General features: G+C 37.9%; 1 protein-coding gene across 4 annotated transcripts in view; it reads left to right on the plus strand.

The window, feature by feature from the left end:
* Window positions 1-19539, plus strand: part of LOC132644075 (probable sphingolipid transporter spinster homolog 2) — a 34398-nt gene extending 14859 nt beyond the window's left edge. The window contains exons 11-16 of one of the 4 annotated variants that reach the window (XR_009583818.1): window positions 7966-8042; window positions 8312-8425; window positions 15781-15900; window positions 16358-16486; window positions 16900-17220; window positions 18963-19041. Coding sequence is in view for 3 of the 4 variants with exons in the window: in XM_060360626.1 (XP_060216609.1) it covers window positions 7966-8042; window positions 8312-8425; window positions 15781-15900; window positions 16358-16486; window positions 19178-19438 (701 nt within the window). In the remaining variant the exon portion in view is untranslated. Of the gene's footprint in view, window positions 1-7965; window positions 8043-8311; window positions 8426-15780; window positions 15901-16357; window positions 16487-16899; window positions 17221-18962; window positions 19042-19177 lie in introns of those variants that run through there. The other 3 variants (XM_060360627.1, XM_060360626.1, XM_060360628.1) reach the window with 3 other exon arrangements.
* Window positions 19540-20157: the final 618 nt, after the last annotated feature.

Here is a 20157-nt window from a genome sequence, read left to right on the forward strand (position 1 = left end):
TCAATTATTCTGAAATGAACAAGTTTCTCAAATTGGCCTTTTGCATGTGCATACTATGCACGGTCAAGAAGGTAGTAGCAAATCTAGTCTTGTCAGGTTTCACCAAGTTTTTTTGTTCTGTAAATCTCCTTATCATATTTAATCACAATAGCCTTTGAACAATGTAAGTGTGACGACCCACTTCGTGAGTCATGAGGGCACCCATACTATCCCGCTGGTGGGCCCTTTAATCACGTCATTTAATCAAGAAAATGCGGAAGTAAATACCGAAATCTATTGAAGTCATAATAGATATATAAATAACATAAGTGCAGAAATATGAAACACTACACCCCAAAAGCAGGTTTGAACTCGTACAAGAGCTTCTAATACTAAGGCTGCATTTGTTTTCATTAAGTTTAAGACGTCTGAATCTGAATACATATCTGAATGATTAAGATGGTGTCTTTAGATCTGAACACTGAATATTAAGACTGTTTGTTTTTTAACATCTGAATGTGCATAATTTATTTATTTATAAACATAAATAATATACAATTAAAATAAAAAATAATTAAATAGTAAAAAGTATAAATTTAATAAAATAAAATCATTATTTTATTTCAAAAAACCCTAACATCCAACAGTTGCATATAGGAAACTCCTTACCGCCGTAGCCTTAGTAGATCCACCAACAAATTCAACTTTTCAAATATCAAGGAAGAACAAGAAGAAAATAGGTTCAATTTTTAACTTAATTATATTTTCAATCGCCTTGGAAGGTGATTAGAGAAGCTATTAGCGGTGCATTGGAAGAGTTCAAGGTCTTGTTTATGGTTGTTTTCCATGGAATTTTCTTTAGTTATATGTCATAAAAGTGATATTTATGATGTTGAATTTCAGTTGCACATACTTTTTTGGCCTATAAAGGTGCGATTGAGAGGAAGAATAGTTAAAAAATGGAAGTTAATATAAGGAATTGTGAATTAATAGTTGTGGCCATTTCAATTTCGTATACAGAAATTGTTTCTTGTATCATTGTGCTAAAGATTAGATGATAGTTTCTTGTTTTCATTGATCTGACAGTGAAGGATACAAAGGAAGGTTAGGAAATCCCTTGCCATGGTTGATGTGCATATGCAGGGAGATGGAATGGAGAAGAAATGAACGTTTATAATAATAAGAGTTCGATATTCAAAAAAATAAAAGAGCAAGATTGGGTCTGAATGGTTTTCAGAATTGGTTTTAGATCTGACCGATTCAGATGTATTTAGATGTATTAAGTGGCTAAATCTTAATAAAAACAAATGCACTTAATCGGCTGAGATCTGAACCATTCAGATTCAGACCTCCATTAGGTGCAAACAAATGTGGCCTAACACTAATACAATGTCTGAATACTTGTACAAGTCTCAGTAAAACATAATAAGTCTGTCTGAATAGTAGAAAGTAGACATATAACAGGAAGGAAATCCAGGGTTGCAGATCCGACAAGTTGCTCACCCTCGATATCTCCTAGAAGTGGCCTCGGATTCACTCGCGAGGTTGCGAACTGGAACCGGTGACAAACTCTGCAATCAAGAAAAAGTGCAACAAGAGTAGTATGAGTACAACACAAGTACTCGTAGGCATCATAGGCCGACAACGATTAGTTCATGTATATTAAAGGAAAGAAATCAACAAGTAAACAGATAAGCAGTCAAGTACGGTCACGGAGCATGTCCAAGTGTAAGATCAGAAAGAATGTATGGAATGTCGATAAGCAGTCATGAATAATCATGTGAATGCAATGCAATGCAAAGCTATGTCATGCTATGCAATGCAGTGCCCCTTAGGCCTTCTCTCCGAATCACGTGCACACATGCTCAGGGCAATGCCTTAAAGTCATGACCCATGGGGGACCCGCGAAGTCTATGTGACCACACAGAAGCTTATTGCCACTTGGGCCAACACATATGATCATTATTGCCATTGCCACTTAGGCCCACACAGAGTATCATTTTTCCATTGTAACCATTTATGCACGTGGATAGATGATGATACAATAACGGATACGCGGAAACGAGAAATTAAAAAGATAAACAAAAGGAAAAGAAAAGATAGATAATTTGACACAACTTAAGATTCAATTTAGCAACCAAAGTTATATAAAACTAAGACCTCTAAATTATCATCAAAAGAAACATCAAATTCTTAAGTTGACCTCAAGGGAATCAAATCCCAAGCAACCAACCTCTCAACAACACAAGAATCAACAAGAGCTTACCAAAGGCCTCTCACAAGTTTCTCTCTCTAGAGATAACCCTAAAACACTCAAAATATTCATAATTCATCAAAAGCTCCCTAAATCCAATGAAAGAGAAGCTATATATACAAGCTAAATAAAGAAGACTAATAGGCAATTACAATGCTACCCTTAATGAAGTAAGGGCCTTGTTTGGCTAGTTTTCTTTTTGTAGTCTTCAATTCAAGAATTAGCCTTCAATGGCCAAACACGCCCCTCCTTGCATAGATGACCCTCTAATCAACCTTTCATGCATGGCCTTCTTGCAAGCATAACCTTCCTTGCACAAATAGCCAACTCCTGATCTTGTCCAAGTTTGCAAGTGTAGCCAATTTATAGAAATGTCCCTGTTTGCACGTTTGGCCACTTTGCGCATTTGGTCTCCTTTCTAGTAGCTTCTTTTTCAATCAACTCCCAAGCCACCTTCCACACATCATAAGCCATCTTGTGTGGCTTGTAGGAGCCTCCAAAGGCCTTCCATGCCATCCTTGTCATCCACGCCGCTTGTAGAGTTTGAAGTTCCATGACTTGGCCTTGGGTGGATGTCTTGAAGTGAAGTGTGCCAAGTAGGATCGTATCATCTTTCCCTTCTTCAAAAGGATTTGTCCTCGAATCCAAACCTAGCAAAACCCAAGGGAAGACATACGAAAACATACTCCTCAAGGATTGAGGGTTAGCACACAACGCAATAATCACATATTCATGCCAAGGATGAACAAACTTATGGTACAACCACACATCTATGACAATCATGACTAACATTTGCACACATGAGGTATGAGGTATCAAGAAGTTGATTCCTCCAAGGTTCATGACATAAGGATAGAGTAATAAAACCAATGGATTCAAAATACGAAGTATGCAACTCGACATTGGTTCTATTTGACATGTAGCATAATGTCCAAACAAGAACACTCTCATTTTTCAAACAAGGACTCCCCCAAGATAGTGCTCTCAAATCACACAAGGCCTTAACCAATTGATACAATAACGGATACGCGGAAATGAGAAATTAAAAAGATAAACAAAAGGAAAAGAAAAGAGAGATAATTTGACACAACTTAAGATTCAATTTAGCAACCAAAGTTATATAAAACTAAGACCTCTAAATTATCATCAAAAGAAACACCAAATTCTTAAGTTGACCTCAAGGGAATCGAATCCCAAGCAACCAACCTCTCAACAACACAAGAATCAACAAGAGCCTACCAAAGGCCTCTCACAAGTTTCTCTCTCCAGAGATAACCCTAAAACACTTAAAATATTCATAATTCATCAAAAGCTCCCTAAATCCAATGAAAGACAAGCTATATATACAAGCTAAATAAAGAAGACTAATAGACAATTACAATGCTACCCTTAATGAAGTAAGGGCCTTGTTTGGCTAGTCTTCTTGTTGTAGTCTTCAATTCAAGAATTAGCCTTCAATGGCCAAACACGCCCCTCCTTGCATAGATGGCCCTCTAATCAACCTTTCATGCATGGCCTTTTTGCAAGCATAACCTTCCTTGCACAAATAGCCAACTCCTGATCTTGTCCAAGTTTGCAAGTGTAGCCAATTTACAGAAATGTCCCTGTTTGCACGTTTGGCCACTTTGCGCATTTGGTCCCCTTTCTAGTAGCTTCTTCTTCAATCAATTCCCAAGCCACCTTCCACACATCATAAGCCATCTTGTGTGGCTTGTAGGAGCCTCCAAAGGCCTTCCATGCCATCCTTGTCATCCACGCCGCTTGTAGAGTTTGAAGTTCCATGACTTGGCCTTGGGTGGATGTCTTGAAGTGAAGTGTGCCAAGTAGGATCGTATCAGATGATATGTAAATGCATGGATCAATTTCAACATCTTTACATGGAATCAATAAACGTATATCATGAATGTCTAACTCAACCAAGTCATCATTACATAATCCTCCCTTTTTCATGAGATAAACGAAATATCAAGAACAACAATTCAATCAGTAATCACAACATATCAACAAGTATGACCCACATGACAACATCCATACCAACTAGTGGGTTTATCGCCACCACCCTGCCCGAAGGCCTATTCATGCTTTCCCCGCCAATAACTGCCATCTACATACCGGGGGGGGGGGGGGGGGGGGGATGGAAGAGGCAGCTTGGAAGCAGAGATGATGAAGGCTTTAGAACTGAATTTCAAGAATTGGGGAAGAAAAATGGAAAGAGAGGATTTTTGGGGTTGTGAGGATTTTTTGGGAAGTATCTTTCAGACAGGAAAATATGGTGAACTAAATGAAAAAGAGACTCGGCACGATTATTAAGACTATGTGAAAAAGTTGTTATGTTGTGCTTCCCCAATTGACACCGACTCATAGTCTAACGTAGACAATTTTGACAAGCTAAGTACCATCTTTTGAAGTTCGGATAAACTAGGGTGTCCCAATCATCTGTGGATTAAATCTGGATAATCAGAGACTGTGGATTTAATCGGGAGAAGTAGAGACTGAATAGGCTGTTGTGGAGCTGGGAGAATTGAGATAACAAAGTCCATCCGACTCACCCCTTCGCTAATCATCCTTCCCGTACTGAGGTCTTGTAAACAAAAAAGTCACTAAAGAATGAAATGAAATAATTTAAAGCTCTAGCTAAATGACTAATTGATAGCAGGCTAAAGGGACAACCAGGGACAAAAAACAACAACAACCCCACTGTGATCCCACAGGCAGTGTTATCAAAAGCGAAAAGCGCAAAAAAGCTCTAAGGTCAGCTGGGGCTTTAAGCGCAAAATGCAAATAAAGCGTGGGCTTTAATGAAAAAAGGCGAAATGGTGCAAAATACAAATCTATATATGTTTGGTCCAAGACTAATAATAATAAGCATGAATAACAGTCATATGGACAAAGGAATTGTAAAAATATTACGATAAAGTGAAATATGAATTATCTAGTGTCACCCCTTCAAGAGAGGCTCATTGGCAAGGAAAAGTATGCCTTAGAGCCTTGATGATGACACTGAAGCGCACATAAAGCGAGGTGAAGCACTCAACATGGTTTGAGTCTTGCTTCAGAGCTTAAGCGCGCCTTTGACAACATTGCCCACAGGGTGGGGGTCTGGGGAGGGTAGGATGTACGCAGACCTTACCTCTGCCCTTTTTTTTTTTTTTTGAGAAGGTAACATGTTGTATATATACAAGTGAGCAAAAGAGAGTAAAACCAGTCTACAGTTCTAACAGGAACCTAATGTGTCTATGATAGATAGAGTATCCTCTGGGTGGATCTGCCTTTATAGGGCAGAGAGGTTGTTTCCGAAAGATCCTCGACTCAAAGAAAGGAAAAGAGAAGGAAAGAAGATAAAAAAAAAAGTGAAACCAGGGACAAAAAGAACATTATTTAAAGTTAAGGAAGTTAAAGGATTGGCTTGGCCAACTCCACTTACCAGAACCATTAGCTAAGTTAACGGGAAGGGACCGAGAATAAGTAATGTCAGACAACAAAGATTTATCACCAGAAATGTGGTCGGAAGCACCTGAGTCTATGACCTAGGGACCAAGTGTGGTGGACTGTGAGATACAAGCAACATGATTACTAGTCTAGGCAACAGAAGCTACTGGTGGAGGGCTTACTCGCGAAAGTTACTGTATTCTACCTCGGTTAAAGAGAATATTTGATTGGTTGGGTTACCAGTCGATTCAGTTTGAGCAGCATGAGCATTTCTTGATTTATCTTTTAAAGAGCAGCACACATCACAGGTATGGCCCAATTTGTTACAATAGCTACACCTTGACCAAGGTTTCCCAGAGCGTCCTCCATGTCGATTCGTCTGAGATGCTAGAACAAAAGAGTCTGCAGATGTACATAGGTGGTGCAGCCAGCCGTTATAATCGAACTAACAAGTCATCCACAACAGGATCAGCGGGTTGGCTAAAATTTGGTCATCCACCGAGTCAAGATCAGATGGAAGTCCAGCAAGTGTAACAACTAAAAACATCTTCTAACGTTGCTCCAATGGTTTTCCAACACTCGTAGTAGCCGGCATCAATTCATTATATTTTTCCATGACTGTCTGAACCTGTTCTAGATAGGTAGACATATCCAAATCCTGCTTCTTAAGATTAGTCAACCAAGAAATTACATTGTAAAAGCGGGAGATGTCATTTGTGTATTGCCCACGAGCCTTTTCCCAAACTAAGAAGCGAGTCTGGAATGGTCGAAGCAACGACATCAATTTCGAATCAATAGATTTCCACAATAGACTACACAATTGAGTATCAATGTTCTCCCATTTTTTCCTATCCTTTTCATTAATATCCGTAGCCTGTTTAATTAAGTGATCCTGAAAACCTTGTCAGTTACGCCATAATTGTATTGAAGGATAAGTAGGTTGTACTACCTATCCAGGGTTCAGCAGTGATAGAATGATTCGAATTGTCGTCAAAAGAATGGTTCGAATTGCTGGAAACCATGGTTTTAGAACCAAAAAAAATATAATCTGTGTGACAGTTTTTTTTCAAATAAGTTGGAATAACCTCAAATCAATGGTAAGATACAATTACCAGAAAAATAATAATCCGAATTCTGGGACAGAGCAGATCTCGTCGAAAACAGTTAAGAAGTTCGTCAAAAGTCGACTGCCTCGCCGGGAAGTGGTCGGAATCTGGTGAAACCTGGATGGGTGGTCTCGGAATTAGGGGGCAAGTCTATCTGAAAAAGAAACTGCAGTGAAGCTGCCTGAATAGGGGTCATGTGCTCGCGCATGAGCAGATCTCGACGAAAGTTACACCATTCTGGGCGGCACGTGAGGGCACGGGTGTGTCCGTTTGTAGCGGAGCTAGCTGGGTTTTGGTCGCAGAGGTGTCCTGGTCCCTGTAGTGGTATTGGTTTAATCACATCACTTATAGAAACACAGGTTATGTCGGACAGTGGTGAAAGTTGCTGGAAACTGGCATGATGACATAATTTTCTTCTTCCTATGTGTTGCTTAATTTTATTCTTCCTATGTGTTGCTGGCGTTAACCAGGCCCTAATATCATGTGAGGTGGAAGAGAAAATAAGAGAACTCTGCTTAATTATTCCCTAAAGCTATTGGAATTTAAATAACTATGTTTACATGTTCTACAAAGGAAAGAAAATCAATACCTGATTACAATAGGAGTAAATTAAGCTACCTATTATATTTACATATATTCACAAGGATTCTAACAGTCTGAAACAATAATTGTAAGAAAAATTATCTCAAATTCAAAAAGCTATATATACTGGCCAAGAGCATTAAACTCAAACTAAAAATATCACATTCTTTTTTGGGGAAGTTACACATTTGACTGCTCGGCCGAAAATATCTACAACCGCTAGCCAATAACATATATTACACACTATTTATGCATATATTATACATTTGCCGGCTAATTTTTTGGCGGCGACTATTTAAGTTAGTTTCCCTTCTTTCTTTTTGATGGGTAACTAAAAACAATTGTGGCTAAATAGGATCACCATTCATTATTTTAAAAAACTTACAATTCTTTCTTTAATTATTATTTTGTAACTCAAACACATTCTTCAATAATATTTATGTGACTTTATAAAGTTTTTCACTCATTGACATGATAGTACATGCACAACACATGTGCCTAGAGATTAGTTTTTCCTAAATTTGCTGTGATCTCATCTATGCACTAAACTAGATAGCATATTTCAATTACTAAGTGCTAGATTCTGATTCTTCTATTTGAATGGTTGTTTTGCAGGATACATAGCATATAATTTTGTCATTGGTGCTTACTCGTATTGGGGACCAAAGGCTGGTTACTACATATACCACATGGTAAGCATTTAGAGTCATCACTTCATAATTATTCTCAAAAGAGATGTAATTCTGTAGATAACATCTTTCTGTGAGCTAGTCATTCTTGGGAATTACCATTTACAAGTTTAATGAGTTCAGTTTGTCAATTGCCCACCTTGTTACATTGTTTTTGTTGCATGAACTAGTTACTCGTTTCAGCTTATTGTGGATCAGTCTTGCGTTTAAACAAATTAAAACCAAAAAGCATAAGTTAAAGTTAGCTGATTTGCAATTGGTTCCTTTTGCAGAACAATGCAGATCTGATGTTTGGAGGTATTACTATCGTATGTGGAATAGTTGGAACCTTAGCAGGAGGTTTTGTTCTGGATCTAATGACTTCCACGATATCCAATGCTTTTAAGGTAGATTCCTAGCATTCCAAAGGTTTTCTTTTAATATCTAAATCTCACAAACTGCTTTCAGATATAAATATTTAGGAGCTTGATCACTCTCGTTTTTTGCATTTACTCAATAGATCAACCTTGTCTTGTATAGTGTTCCTGATACGATTCAGGATACACGCAAGATGAATGGTAGATAACAAATTGATTAATGCAAATGAGAGGATAGAAATTTTGATAGGAATCAAAGAACAAAAAGAAGCTCAGACCCTTATTGAACGTCCATGTTAACAATTGATATATGAAAACAATCACCCCAAAGAACGATAAGAAACAAAGCTGTAAAATTTTTAAAGAATAAAAGAATTACTGTCATGAACCAAGCTTGAAAGTAATTCCCAAGTACAATTCAAACAAAGAGATTCCACCCTCACAATGTGTTTATCATTCTCAAAATATGTCACAAACTGTCAACCATGCTAATGCAAATTGAGTCCAGAGGTCCTATTTGTACTAGGGCTCAAAGTTGGGCCAAGGACCAAAAACAAACAAAAGAATCCCGCTGGAACAGTGTTGAGTGCACCACACTGAGCATCAGCGTTGCTCTAGGCTTGAGTCTTCTGCACCGCACGACTTTGATAGAATGGCCATAGCTTTGTGTAGGAGAGTCGAAATGACGAATCATTTCAACCTCTGAAAACTAGACTTCGAGATCTAAAATATTGGTTTAGTTTGCATGTTTTTGATTGAGAACTATTCTCTAATGAAGTGAAGTCATGTCAATCTCAAATGTTGCTCCAGCTATTCTAACTCCACCTTTTGACCTCCAAATAGCTCCTTAGCCCCATTTTGGCCCTCCAAGATACCATATACATACAACAACAACAAACCCAATCTAATCCCACAAGTGGGGTCTGGGGAGGATAGGATGTACGTAGACCTTACGCTATATGGTATATAAATTCAAGTCAATAGAAATAATTTTTCTTACGCTATCTGGGCCGTCCAGGATCATATCAGTTCGTTTTGATATTTTCTGCATGCAGTTTCATTCTTCTTGAGTCTTAATCCTTCCTGAAAATGGTGTCTAAGGCCTAGTAAAAGGTAGTACCTCACTTTTTGAAAGAGGACCTTGTGTAGTCCTTTCTTGATGTGTCTGGCCTACCATCTTGTGGAAAAGAAAGAAAAGAGGCTTATATGAGAGAGAAAGGTTAGTTATGTCACGATCCAAAACTGGAGGGTCGTGACAGACACCTGTGAGCATTCTACCCACCAAGCGAACTCTGAATTACTCATGGTTAACTCAATCAAGGCAAACAGTGGGACTCTAGGCGGTCCTGTACCTCCATACAACATACAAATGTACTCCTGGTGGCCCTACTATCATGCAGCTGTTATAAAAAAGGGCAGCCCGGTGCACTAAGCTCCCGCTATGCGCGGGGTCCGGGGAAGGGCCGGACCACAAGGGTCTATTGTACGCAGCCTTACCTTGCATTTCTGCAAGAGGCTGTTTCCACGGCTCGAACCCGTGACCTCCTGGTCACATGGCAGCAACTTTACCAGTTACGCCAAGGCTCCGCTTCTTCATGCAGCTGTTATAACAAACAAAAACTTACAAGTTTAAAACTCAGCTTTTGGGCCTAATCATATCATCATGCTGGTCCATTAGGGGCAGAACACAGTATGCATCAAAAGTAAACCCACCCACAGAGTATATGACACATGTAACATAAGGAGTACAACTGAAAATGGGGCGCAACTCAAACTGTAAGCAAAATAAGATAGACTACTAAGGCCTCCACGATGATAGTAGCAGCTCATCACTGCTGTTGATCGAGAAGACGTGTGCCCATACTTCTAGTGCTATGTTTGCCACTGCATGTACACATGAGCCAGGGTGAGTTATCTAGACCAGTAAAGCTTTATTGATCCGTTCCAAAAACTTTAGGATAAGTCTAAGAAGAAAATATAAACATGCATGATCTGCGGTAGCAAAAATGCAATCATAACTGCATGCTAAACTGGTGCTGTGGCCACAGGCTAAACTAGCTGGTCAAACGTACACTCAGGTGCCTGAACAAACTGTATGCATATGTAACTAGGAGCATATAACTGGGAAGGATTCCATTAAGAAATGGACCCGCGTCATGTGTACATCATGACACTAACCTTACAGTAGAGGAGTATTGTACTTGACGTTGGGACTGCTAGCAAATTCTTGAACTGCAGTGCTGGCCATAGTCAAATGGTAAAGATACAACTTGCACTTGCACGTGTGGTTCTGGGGTGACGCTCTTAGGCTCTTAGCTGGTTGATGTGAACATTCACTCAGTATCCTTCATCCACCTCCCCAGTGGCATACGCAGGATTTTTCCTAAGTGGTGTCACATTTTAAAAAGTGAATATAAGAACAACACTGCAATGACGTCATGTTAAGAGGTTGCATCTTTTGTCAATTAAAAAAAAAAAAAAAATTTGCAACTTCAAAAAAAAAAAAAGGTTGCATCTTTTTTACACTCAGAGGCGAACCCGGGATTTGAAGATGGCGGGTATCTTAAATAGATGCCTGGCGAAACTTTCGATGACGACTGAGGAATAGTGCCGTGTCGTACTGGTCACTGGTAGTGTAAGCAGTGGTGGGAGTGTGGCGTATCGGTTGAACACCCTTCGCTGGAAATATGAGTATACAGGTCAAATATGGGTTCTATGGCTAAATATTAAAGCTTTAACACTCTTATAACAAGTGAGAGTGACAAGTCAGTGGTCAAGGGTGTTCAAAGCATCTGAACTGTTGCAGGTTCGATTCTCGTGTCTCTCATTTGCTCTTTTTGTTTTCTAAGCATAATAGGTGCAAACACAGATGTTTATCATGGCTGCAGTTGGGGCAATTAAATTAAAAAAAAAAAACTAATAAAAAGTGTAATTTGGGATCGATCCAGGGTCACACCTGCCCGCTTTTATTTAACGGGGTGCACACATATACAGAATTTTTTCCAAAGTTAACAGGGTCGCATGACCCCCCTAGCTTACACGTGGGTCCGCCATACTCCAACATATCATACTCAACAAATCATTGAGGATTAAAACGACGTAATTGATCATAACAACTTTCTTTGAGAAAAATGGTGATTTTGAGGTTGAAAAGTACCTTTTTGAAGATATGGTTTTCTTAGTGCATCATGGTTATTTGGATGATGTTTTTGAATGCTAATCTTTTCCAGGATCAGATTTTTTTTTGACAAGGACTTTTCCAGGATCAGCTTTTAATAAATTTTAATTAACTCTCTCACTTTATTGCCGTTTTCAATCTTCTAAGCTAGATGAATTTTGAGATGTTAAAGTTAGTTTTGAAAGGTTGAAAGATGGTTTATAAAAATAACGCTTCATTGAATTAAAAATAATATATATATCAACTTAGATAAACCTTAAATAATTTTATAGATTCAACAAAGAAAAGAAAATAATGAATTTTTTCAAAAAAAAAAAAAAGGTAGTAAGGGAACTGGACGGCTGGTCCATTAGTTTAGTTCCTCAATATATGCCGAGAGCATAAAAAGGATTAAACAATGTTAAAAGCACTGTTCCTTCTGAGATTGAGCCCTCGACCTCTCAAAGATCTTAGGTGCGCTTTACCAGTGAAGCAAGTGACATTTGCTGTCAAGTGGGGTCATTTCGTTGTTTTTCAGCTGTTTGCTTCTTTTGCATATCATTTATATATAAATTAAGTAAATTTTTCCGTCGAAGCGGTGTCGGATGACACCTCTTAACACAAGGTGCGTCTGCTCCTGCACCTCCCAAAATGAAACACACAGCACGCAACCATTATGATCATGTTCAACCTGAAATACTATAAATCAATATATGCTTAGGAAACATTTTGGTGCTGGAATGTCACAATGCAACATCTTAAAGAAGAAAAATATTGCTTGAGGTTCAACTTTATTTAACTTTAACTTGCAAGCCATGTATATGCTCATCCCCATGTATACATGGACACCAAACTAGATATCATGCCATTCACACAATCTCCAAGCACTGTACATGCCTAGTTTGGTCAAAACTCATGAGTTTCAATGTTATTTTTAAGAAAATTATCTGCTTGAATTGTGGATAGTTGGTAAGAATTTCTCGACATATGAAGCAATGATTACAGTAAAAATATCTTGTGGTATGAAACAACTTGAATAAGAGTTAGAATGTCAATCACTAAGTCATAGCTAAAGAAATAGATATAGAGAATTTTACCTAAAAGGGTCATGGAGATGCTGCTCGTAAAGGTTTCTTCGGCAACTTGATGTGAATAAGTTATGGTGAGGAATCCTTTATATAGAATTGGGAAGGGGCCGGCATGAAACTGTGTCCAACTAGGAGATTAATTTGCTAGGACTTTTCCTAGTAGGAGTCCTATAATTCTTATAGTATTGAGTAATGTAATACTTTTTTTTTGAAAAGGTAAGTAAGCATTATATTATAAAACAAAGCAACTTAGCACAAAGAAAGTGCAAAAGCAGTACACTATCTAGGAATCCCTCATAACAAACAAAAACAAAGGGGGAGGATTCCAATATACAAAAACCTGTTCCTGTAAATTATCTATAAAATCTAGCATGCTGTGTTCATCCTGAGGATTGCACCAAAAATCCAACAACTACAAACATTTGTATTTGAGCTTTTGTACGATGTCTGTTTTCCATTCAAAACATCTATCATTTCCTCCTTCCATACAACCCAACATACACAAGCAGGTACTGTATTCCAATCTTCTTCAATGGCTTACTGATTCCTTTGAGGGCCTAGCAGTTTTATAGCTATTTACCTAAGTATGGTATAATGAAATGTACCCTGAATAGGTTGAAGAATAATGACCACATCTGGTTGCAAAAAGAGATGGCTGCAGCTCTCCACCTCTCTGTTACACACAAAGCACCTACTGCAAATTGACATTCCCCTTCTCTGTAGATTGCTCTGGCTGAGGCAAACTTCATGAGTGACCAACCACACAAAACAACTAGCTTTGTAGGGTGATTTTGATTTCCATAACTGCTTCTATGCCAAAATGATGGGATGTCACACAGATCGTTGCTCGTCTTATAGCATGATTTAACATAAAATAGTCCATTCTGCTGCGTTGTCCATATGATGCAATATCAACTTCTGCATTTTTTATTTTTTTTTAAATGGAATCGTCAACAGTCTTATAGGATAGCTCACCATTCAAGTGAGTTACTTTACCCAGCACTTACTGTCTTCTGCATTTATACGTATACACTTTAAATCTTTTAACAGAAGAGCCATTTTGGGTATTTACCCTAAAACTTATGCACCAGGAACTTCCATTTCAGCATTGTGAGACAAAGCAAGCTGCATTGTTTGTTTATCCATAAAGATCATGATACCTAATCCTTAATGGTGAGGATCCTGCCCAAGCATCATGCCAAAATTTGTGTTCCTGCCATTTCCAATCTTGACGTTGTGTAAGCTTCAATAGTGGGCCTAAAGATACATATATATTGCCATAAATCTAAAGCATGAGAAGTGTGTATGGGACCCGTATACCATAGATTTTGATCACCATATCTTCCAGTAATTACTCTTCTCCACAAGCTCCGTGTTTCTTTGCTATATGTCTCCACAACTATTTCATAGGTAACCTACTGTAATGTACTTCAGGTTCCTATTACCCAGCCACACCTTCTTCTCTATATCCATTAACACCCTATCCCATTTTACCATGTGATAAGTCTTCTCATCTTTGTTGCCATCCCACATAAAGTTTCTACTCATCCTGTCCAGATCCTTACATCGGCAAAGGAAATAAAAGGAGTAAGATAGGTTGGTGACACTGTTGATATGAATCACCCTACCTCCCAGAGAAACGTATTGTCTTTTCCATAGAGCAAGTCTCATTTCGCACCTCTCTTCAATTTTTTCCACACCTGCTTTGACTTGTATCTAGCACCTAAAGGCATGTCCAGATATTCTGTGGGAAACTCTTTGATTTGACAACCAAGAATCTCCCCCAAGCTCTGTATCCAGAAACTGCTTAAATAATTTTAAGATCACTCTCAGATATCTCAACTGTATTCCTTTGAAAGTTTAAGTGTATCATCTGTGTAGAGCAAATGAGAGATTTCCACACCGCTGTTTTCCAGTGCTCCTGCTCTGAAACCCCTGATAAACTGTAAAGACATTGTTTTTCATAGCATGTGGCTTAATCCCTCGGTAGCTAGGATGAATAAGAAGGGGGAATAGGGTCTCCCTCGCTCAACCCCCTATTTATAAGGAGAAACCCCTCTGGGGCGCCATTAATAGTCACTAAGAACCTGACCGATGAGATGCAACTTTTAATCTTTCTACTCCAGTTTTCCCCAGAACCCCGCATCATTCAACAGCTTAAGCAACTATGCTCAATTAACATGATCAAAGGATTTTTCAGTGTCCAGCTTGCACAATATACCCATTTCTCCCTGTCTCCTACTGTCAAGACACTCGATAGCAATCAAAACTGCATCTGTAATTTGCCTCCCTTTAATAAATGCCATCGGAGAGTCTGCAACCAGAACATTCATTACCTTCTTTAATCTTTCTGACAGTAGTTTAGAAATGATTTTGTAGAAATTCCCCACCGGACTTATTGGTCTGAAGTCCTTTATTTCCTCTGCCCCAGCTTTCTTAGGGACTAATGAATGAAAGATGCATTAAAACTTCTTTCAAAATTTCCACTCTGATAGAAAAAGTTCTCCGCAGCCAAAATATCTTCCTTTACTGTAGTGCAGTAGTGCTTGTAAAATGTCATATTGAAACCATCTGGCCTTGAAGCCTTTTTCCTTCACAACTTCGAATAATTTCTTCCACCTCTTTCTCTGAGAAAGGCCTTTGGAGCTCCTCCTTATCCACCTCAGTTAATCTTGGGACAACTAAGTTTGAAACAAGGCCTTCATTGTACAGGTTGCTGTAGTAAACTAGTAATTAATAATCTCTCTTGATAATTTCGTTGTCCTCTACCATCTCCTCATTTACTTTCAGCTTCTCAATTAAGTGGTACCTTCTATTTGCATTGACAATTTTGTGGAAAAATTAGGTTTTCTCTATCCCCCACCTGGATCCACCAGAATCTGGATCTTTACCTGCAAGATATTTCTTCAAGTTTGGCCACCACCTCAAGTTCCATCATCGCGGCTCCCCTGTCTTCTATTTGTCCTTCATTTAGTCTCCCACCTTCTTCAACCCTTTCTAACACTTCTGTTTTTTTTTAAAAACACCTCTCTTCTTCAGCCCTTGCTGAGTGATGTGGGATTACAGGTTATTCCGTGGGTGTATTGACATGATACTATTCCAATCTCTACCACTAATGATGTCAGTGTACTTTGTTGCAGCTTCTTTCAGTGGCAACATTTTTTGGAGCAATATTTTGCTTTGCGGCCTTTTGTTTTAAGAGCTTGTATGGCTTCATCGCTCTTTTTGCAATAGGAGAATTGCTTGTATTTGCAACACAGGTAATTTATTATCCGATCATATTATTTGTGTTCTCTACTTCTATATCCTTTTAATAACAAATTCAATGTTGGTTATTTCTCAGCAGCATGCTTTCTCGCAAGAGGATACCTTCCCCTTTCCTTTGACTCGTCTAGTGTCAGTAGATGTTGCATCTGAGATCAGAAGTCTAATTTTTTATGAGGCAAAAATAACGATCCAGAACTATAGAATTGTTTCGCTATGATTGGTATTGTCACTAAAGTTTTTCCTTGCTCTTGGAAGTTTCTGAAATCAGTAACTGGCTTTGACATAGTTACCTGACATATCCCAATTAATTTGACATGATTTTTTTTTTTTTTTTTTTTGTTTGAAATTGGTAACATACTTTGACATGATTGTTTAATTGTATTTATCTAACATTTGATGACTATATCAGCCAGTTCCTTTCTTCTTTAACATTGTACACTATGACTGCAGGGCCCAGTAAATTATGTCTGTCTGCATTCCGTCAAACCAAGTTTGAGACCGTTGTCTATGGCTATGTCCACTGTTTCAATTCACATATTCGGTGATGTGCCTTCCTCTCCTCTTGTGGGGGTTCTCCAGGTTTGTGTTGTTTTGTTTTGCAGTAAATATGTAAGAGCTTATGTTGATGCAGTTCTTTTTTTTTTCTTTCTAATTAAGTTGTTAAATATGGAAAAGTCGATATTATTTAAATATAGAAAGATTCCCAAATGCTTGTAATCAGGTAATAAAGAGATTTTGTAGGAATATAATTATTTTCTTTACTCTCTTTCCCTTTTTTCCTGATTGGTAAAAGTTTTGTATTAAAGAGCAGCAAACTGCTGCAAAGCTTTTACATAATTTCAGGATGCGTAATGAGCTCAAAAAGTCTATCATGGCCTCTGCATCATTTGCAATTGCCATGTTGCACCAATAAAACAGTAAAGAAAAGCATCTGTTCTTAATGCTGATAATAGATTCCTTTTGCTCTAAAATTTTCTTGTGTTCCTTTCCAGATGGCAACAGGCATTGTGTTCGATATCTGTTTGTTGTCCTTCCCTATCTCTTTCAAGTACCAATATTTGGGAGCTCAGTAGTTGTCCTAGGTATTGCCCAGCAAACCCCTCCAATATTCAGAATGATATGCCAGACGTGCGAGGTGAAAGTGCAGTGAATGAAAAGATGATTGATCCCCCTTTTCTGAAGGTTGTCCTGAGTAAGCACGCTCCGTGTGCCACCAACCATATGAAACAATCCACCTTCAGGGGTGCTTTGTTTTTTCAGATGGTTTTCGACAGCCAGTTAGAAAAGCTACCAGTTGGATTCCTTAATTGCTGGTAGCATGTTCTAACCTTGAATAAACTCTTGGCATCCTTTACTCTCTTTCCTTATTTTGAACTCCTTGTGATGGTTTGAAGAGAATAATCTAGCAAATTCCTCTAATTCTCCTCTTATTTCACATGGTATTAGAGATAGGATTTGAATGCCTCTCCTTTGATTTTTCTTCGTATAAAAGCAGAATACCAAAATTAAGCAACAGATCTGCGAGGGTCTAAAATCCTTTGTTGTTCATTTTGGTGGCTCAACCAACACCATCGGGAAGCTCCAAATCCATTGGCGAAGAAAATCCCGAAATCCCAAACCCATTGGAGCTTCCACGAGCGGCCAGGAAGTCTTCTTTTTCCTGCGAGGTTATCTCACCCCCACGGAATGTGCTAGCACTTCCACCACTTTCTAGATCAGCCTCTGTTCCCACTTCCTCCACGTGTGTTTGATTGTACTTGTTTTGTTCAGAATCTTACCCATGGAAAAGACACACTTCAACAAAAAGCTGTCAAATGTGTCTTTTTAGGGTATTCTCGTCTACAAAATGATTCCAAATGCTTTGATTCCTCTACAAATAGGTACTTGATTTCAACAAGATGTTACCCTTTTCGAGATCGCTTCGTATGTCTTTCCTAACCCATTAAATTACCTATCCATATTTGTTCTGATATCAACTTTTATGCATACAAATCCACTTCCACCCAGATGACATAGACCTATATCTCAGCCCGCTAATCCAGTTGATGTTTCCAACCCTGATAGAGGTACACAAATTCACTTGGTGACTTATTTCTGCTCTGAAAATGCCTCTTGCTTCAGTCCATTACTCATCAGATAATCTCCCCATTGCTAGTCGCAAAGTGGCAAAGGTACTCAAACTAATGTCAATCAAACTCCTATCTATATGTATTCCCTGTAACCCAATAGGATGATCCTTTTTGCCTCCTATTAAAGCACAGAAATCATATAACTGGGTTGACAACATGGTTTTTAGTTTTGTTTTTCCACGGGGTAACAGGCAGTGTATAAATCATCAACAGTGTTGGAAACCAAAATGCAGTGTTTACATCAGCGGATCCGAACCAAAAGTATAAACTAGAGACAAACCCACTAAGGCCTATATTTTCTCATAAGGACCCTAGGATGTCTATAACAGAAGCTGGATCATCTATATACTATGATTTACACCTGTAACAAAACATAAGAATACAATTCATCTTAATCCTTTGTAGGGAACTAATAGTATCTTCAAAACATCTAGAGTTCCTTTCCTTCTAAATTGTCCACCAAATGATTCTTAGTTTTGATAAACGGAAAGGGTTCACATATGAAAGAAGGAAGGTTCTCATTACATTTACTTAATGATGAGAAACATTTTCACAAGCATGAATAGTTAGATATTAGAAAAGTAAGTGCAGAGATGTTAGGATGGCAAAATGAACCACTTGTCAAGGCATAATTAAATTAGTAGATTTGATATTTGTGTACTGACAGTATTATTCATTAAAAAGCCAACTACAAGTAGTATACATAGTCAACGTGGATTGGTGACCTAGAAAAGATGACAAGTATTTGCTATAGTCGGTTAAACTTGACTATAAATTCGTGTCTGTCAGTGAACTTGAACGCTAAACTATTTTTGGGGATGACCTAGTATGGGTGGGCTGTTCTTGCACTAATCATGGTTATCATATAGTTGATTCAATGGTATTTGACAAACATTTGATACAATCCTGGTATTATCTTTTCTCAGGATCACATTAATAACTGGAGAGTTACTGCTTTAATCCTGACATCGATTTTGTTTCTGGCCTCTGGAATATGGGTTGTAGGTAAAGCAGATCAAGTTTTCCAACGAAAACACCCGATCCTGAAATTTTAATCCTCGAGCCAATCCATCCAATGTGATTAAGTAGAAGTTATGGATTGAGCAAGAAGTTTACATGTTTCATTTATTTGTACATGCAGGTATCTTTCTTCATAGTGTTGATAGATTTAATGAAGAAAATGAGCATCAAGTTAATGTTGCTGACAGTTCAAACACAATTCCACTACTTGAGGAGAAATCTACAACTTAAAGTCTTTGCTAAATCTTGGTTTGTCGTTTTTAGTTGTTCCTCTTTTATCATTTCCTTTTGGGACTTGCAAATTTGCTATGTAATTTCTTTGATACTTAGCTTGTGTTTACATTCTTTTCGAATTGCTAAAGGAAAAAATACTTATACTTGATGCATCAAGGGAGGCTTGTTGTCTCTCCAGTGCAGTAAACCTGGTGGTCAAGGGGCCATAGTTTGAAGTTCGAACAGTAATATTCACAAGTTCCTATCTGATGTTTGATTAAGTTTTCTACTTGCTCTTACTAACTTTGTGGAGGGAAAAATTAATATTTGTTGTAAATATTAATTGGATGTCCATCAAGTAACTTGCAAATTGGCCACCAAAGTATTTCCCTGGTTACTTGGCCATCAAGCATTTTCTTGTAGAATATGATATATACAATGAAATCTTTCTCAAGTTGAAGGTTGAATAATATATTAGTCTCTTTCTATATACTTGTCTTTGGTATATTTACTTTATAATCTTTATTTTATAACACTTTATCAGCACGAGACTCTGTTATCTTGGACAAATATTTTTAAACAATGACGAAAGTAAGAGCTGGATCGGGTATTCCTTTTAGCATCTTTCGTTTCTTTTTGTTGTTCCATTTGTTGTTTATAATATCGTGAGGGACGTAAGTTCTATCTGTTGTTTATAATATCGTGAGGGACGTAAGTTCTCTTTGTTGAAATACTATTTGAGATTCTGACTATGTGGCCATAAGAAAAATGGTTTTCAACCTTGTTAGTTGTGACGAAATCTTTAGCATATAATTTGCCATAAGTAAAATTGTTATTATGGAAAAGAGCTAATGAATACATAGCATTAGTAGTATATATAATATCATC

The sequence above is a fragment of the Lycium barbarum genome, chromosome 6, assembly GCF_019175385.1.
Source record: "Lycium barbarum isolate Lr01 chromosome 6, ASM1917538v2, whole genome shotgun sequence".
NCBI lineage: Eukaryota > Viridiplantae > Streptophyta > Magnoliopsida > Solanales > Solanaceae > Lycium > Lycium barbarum.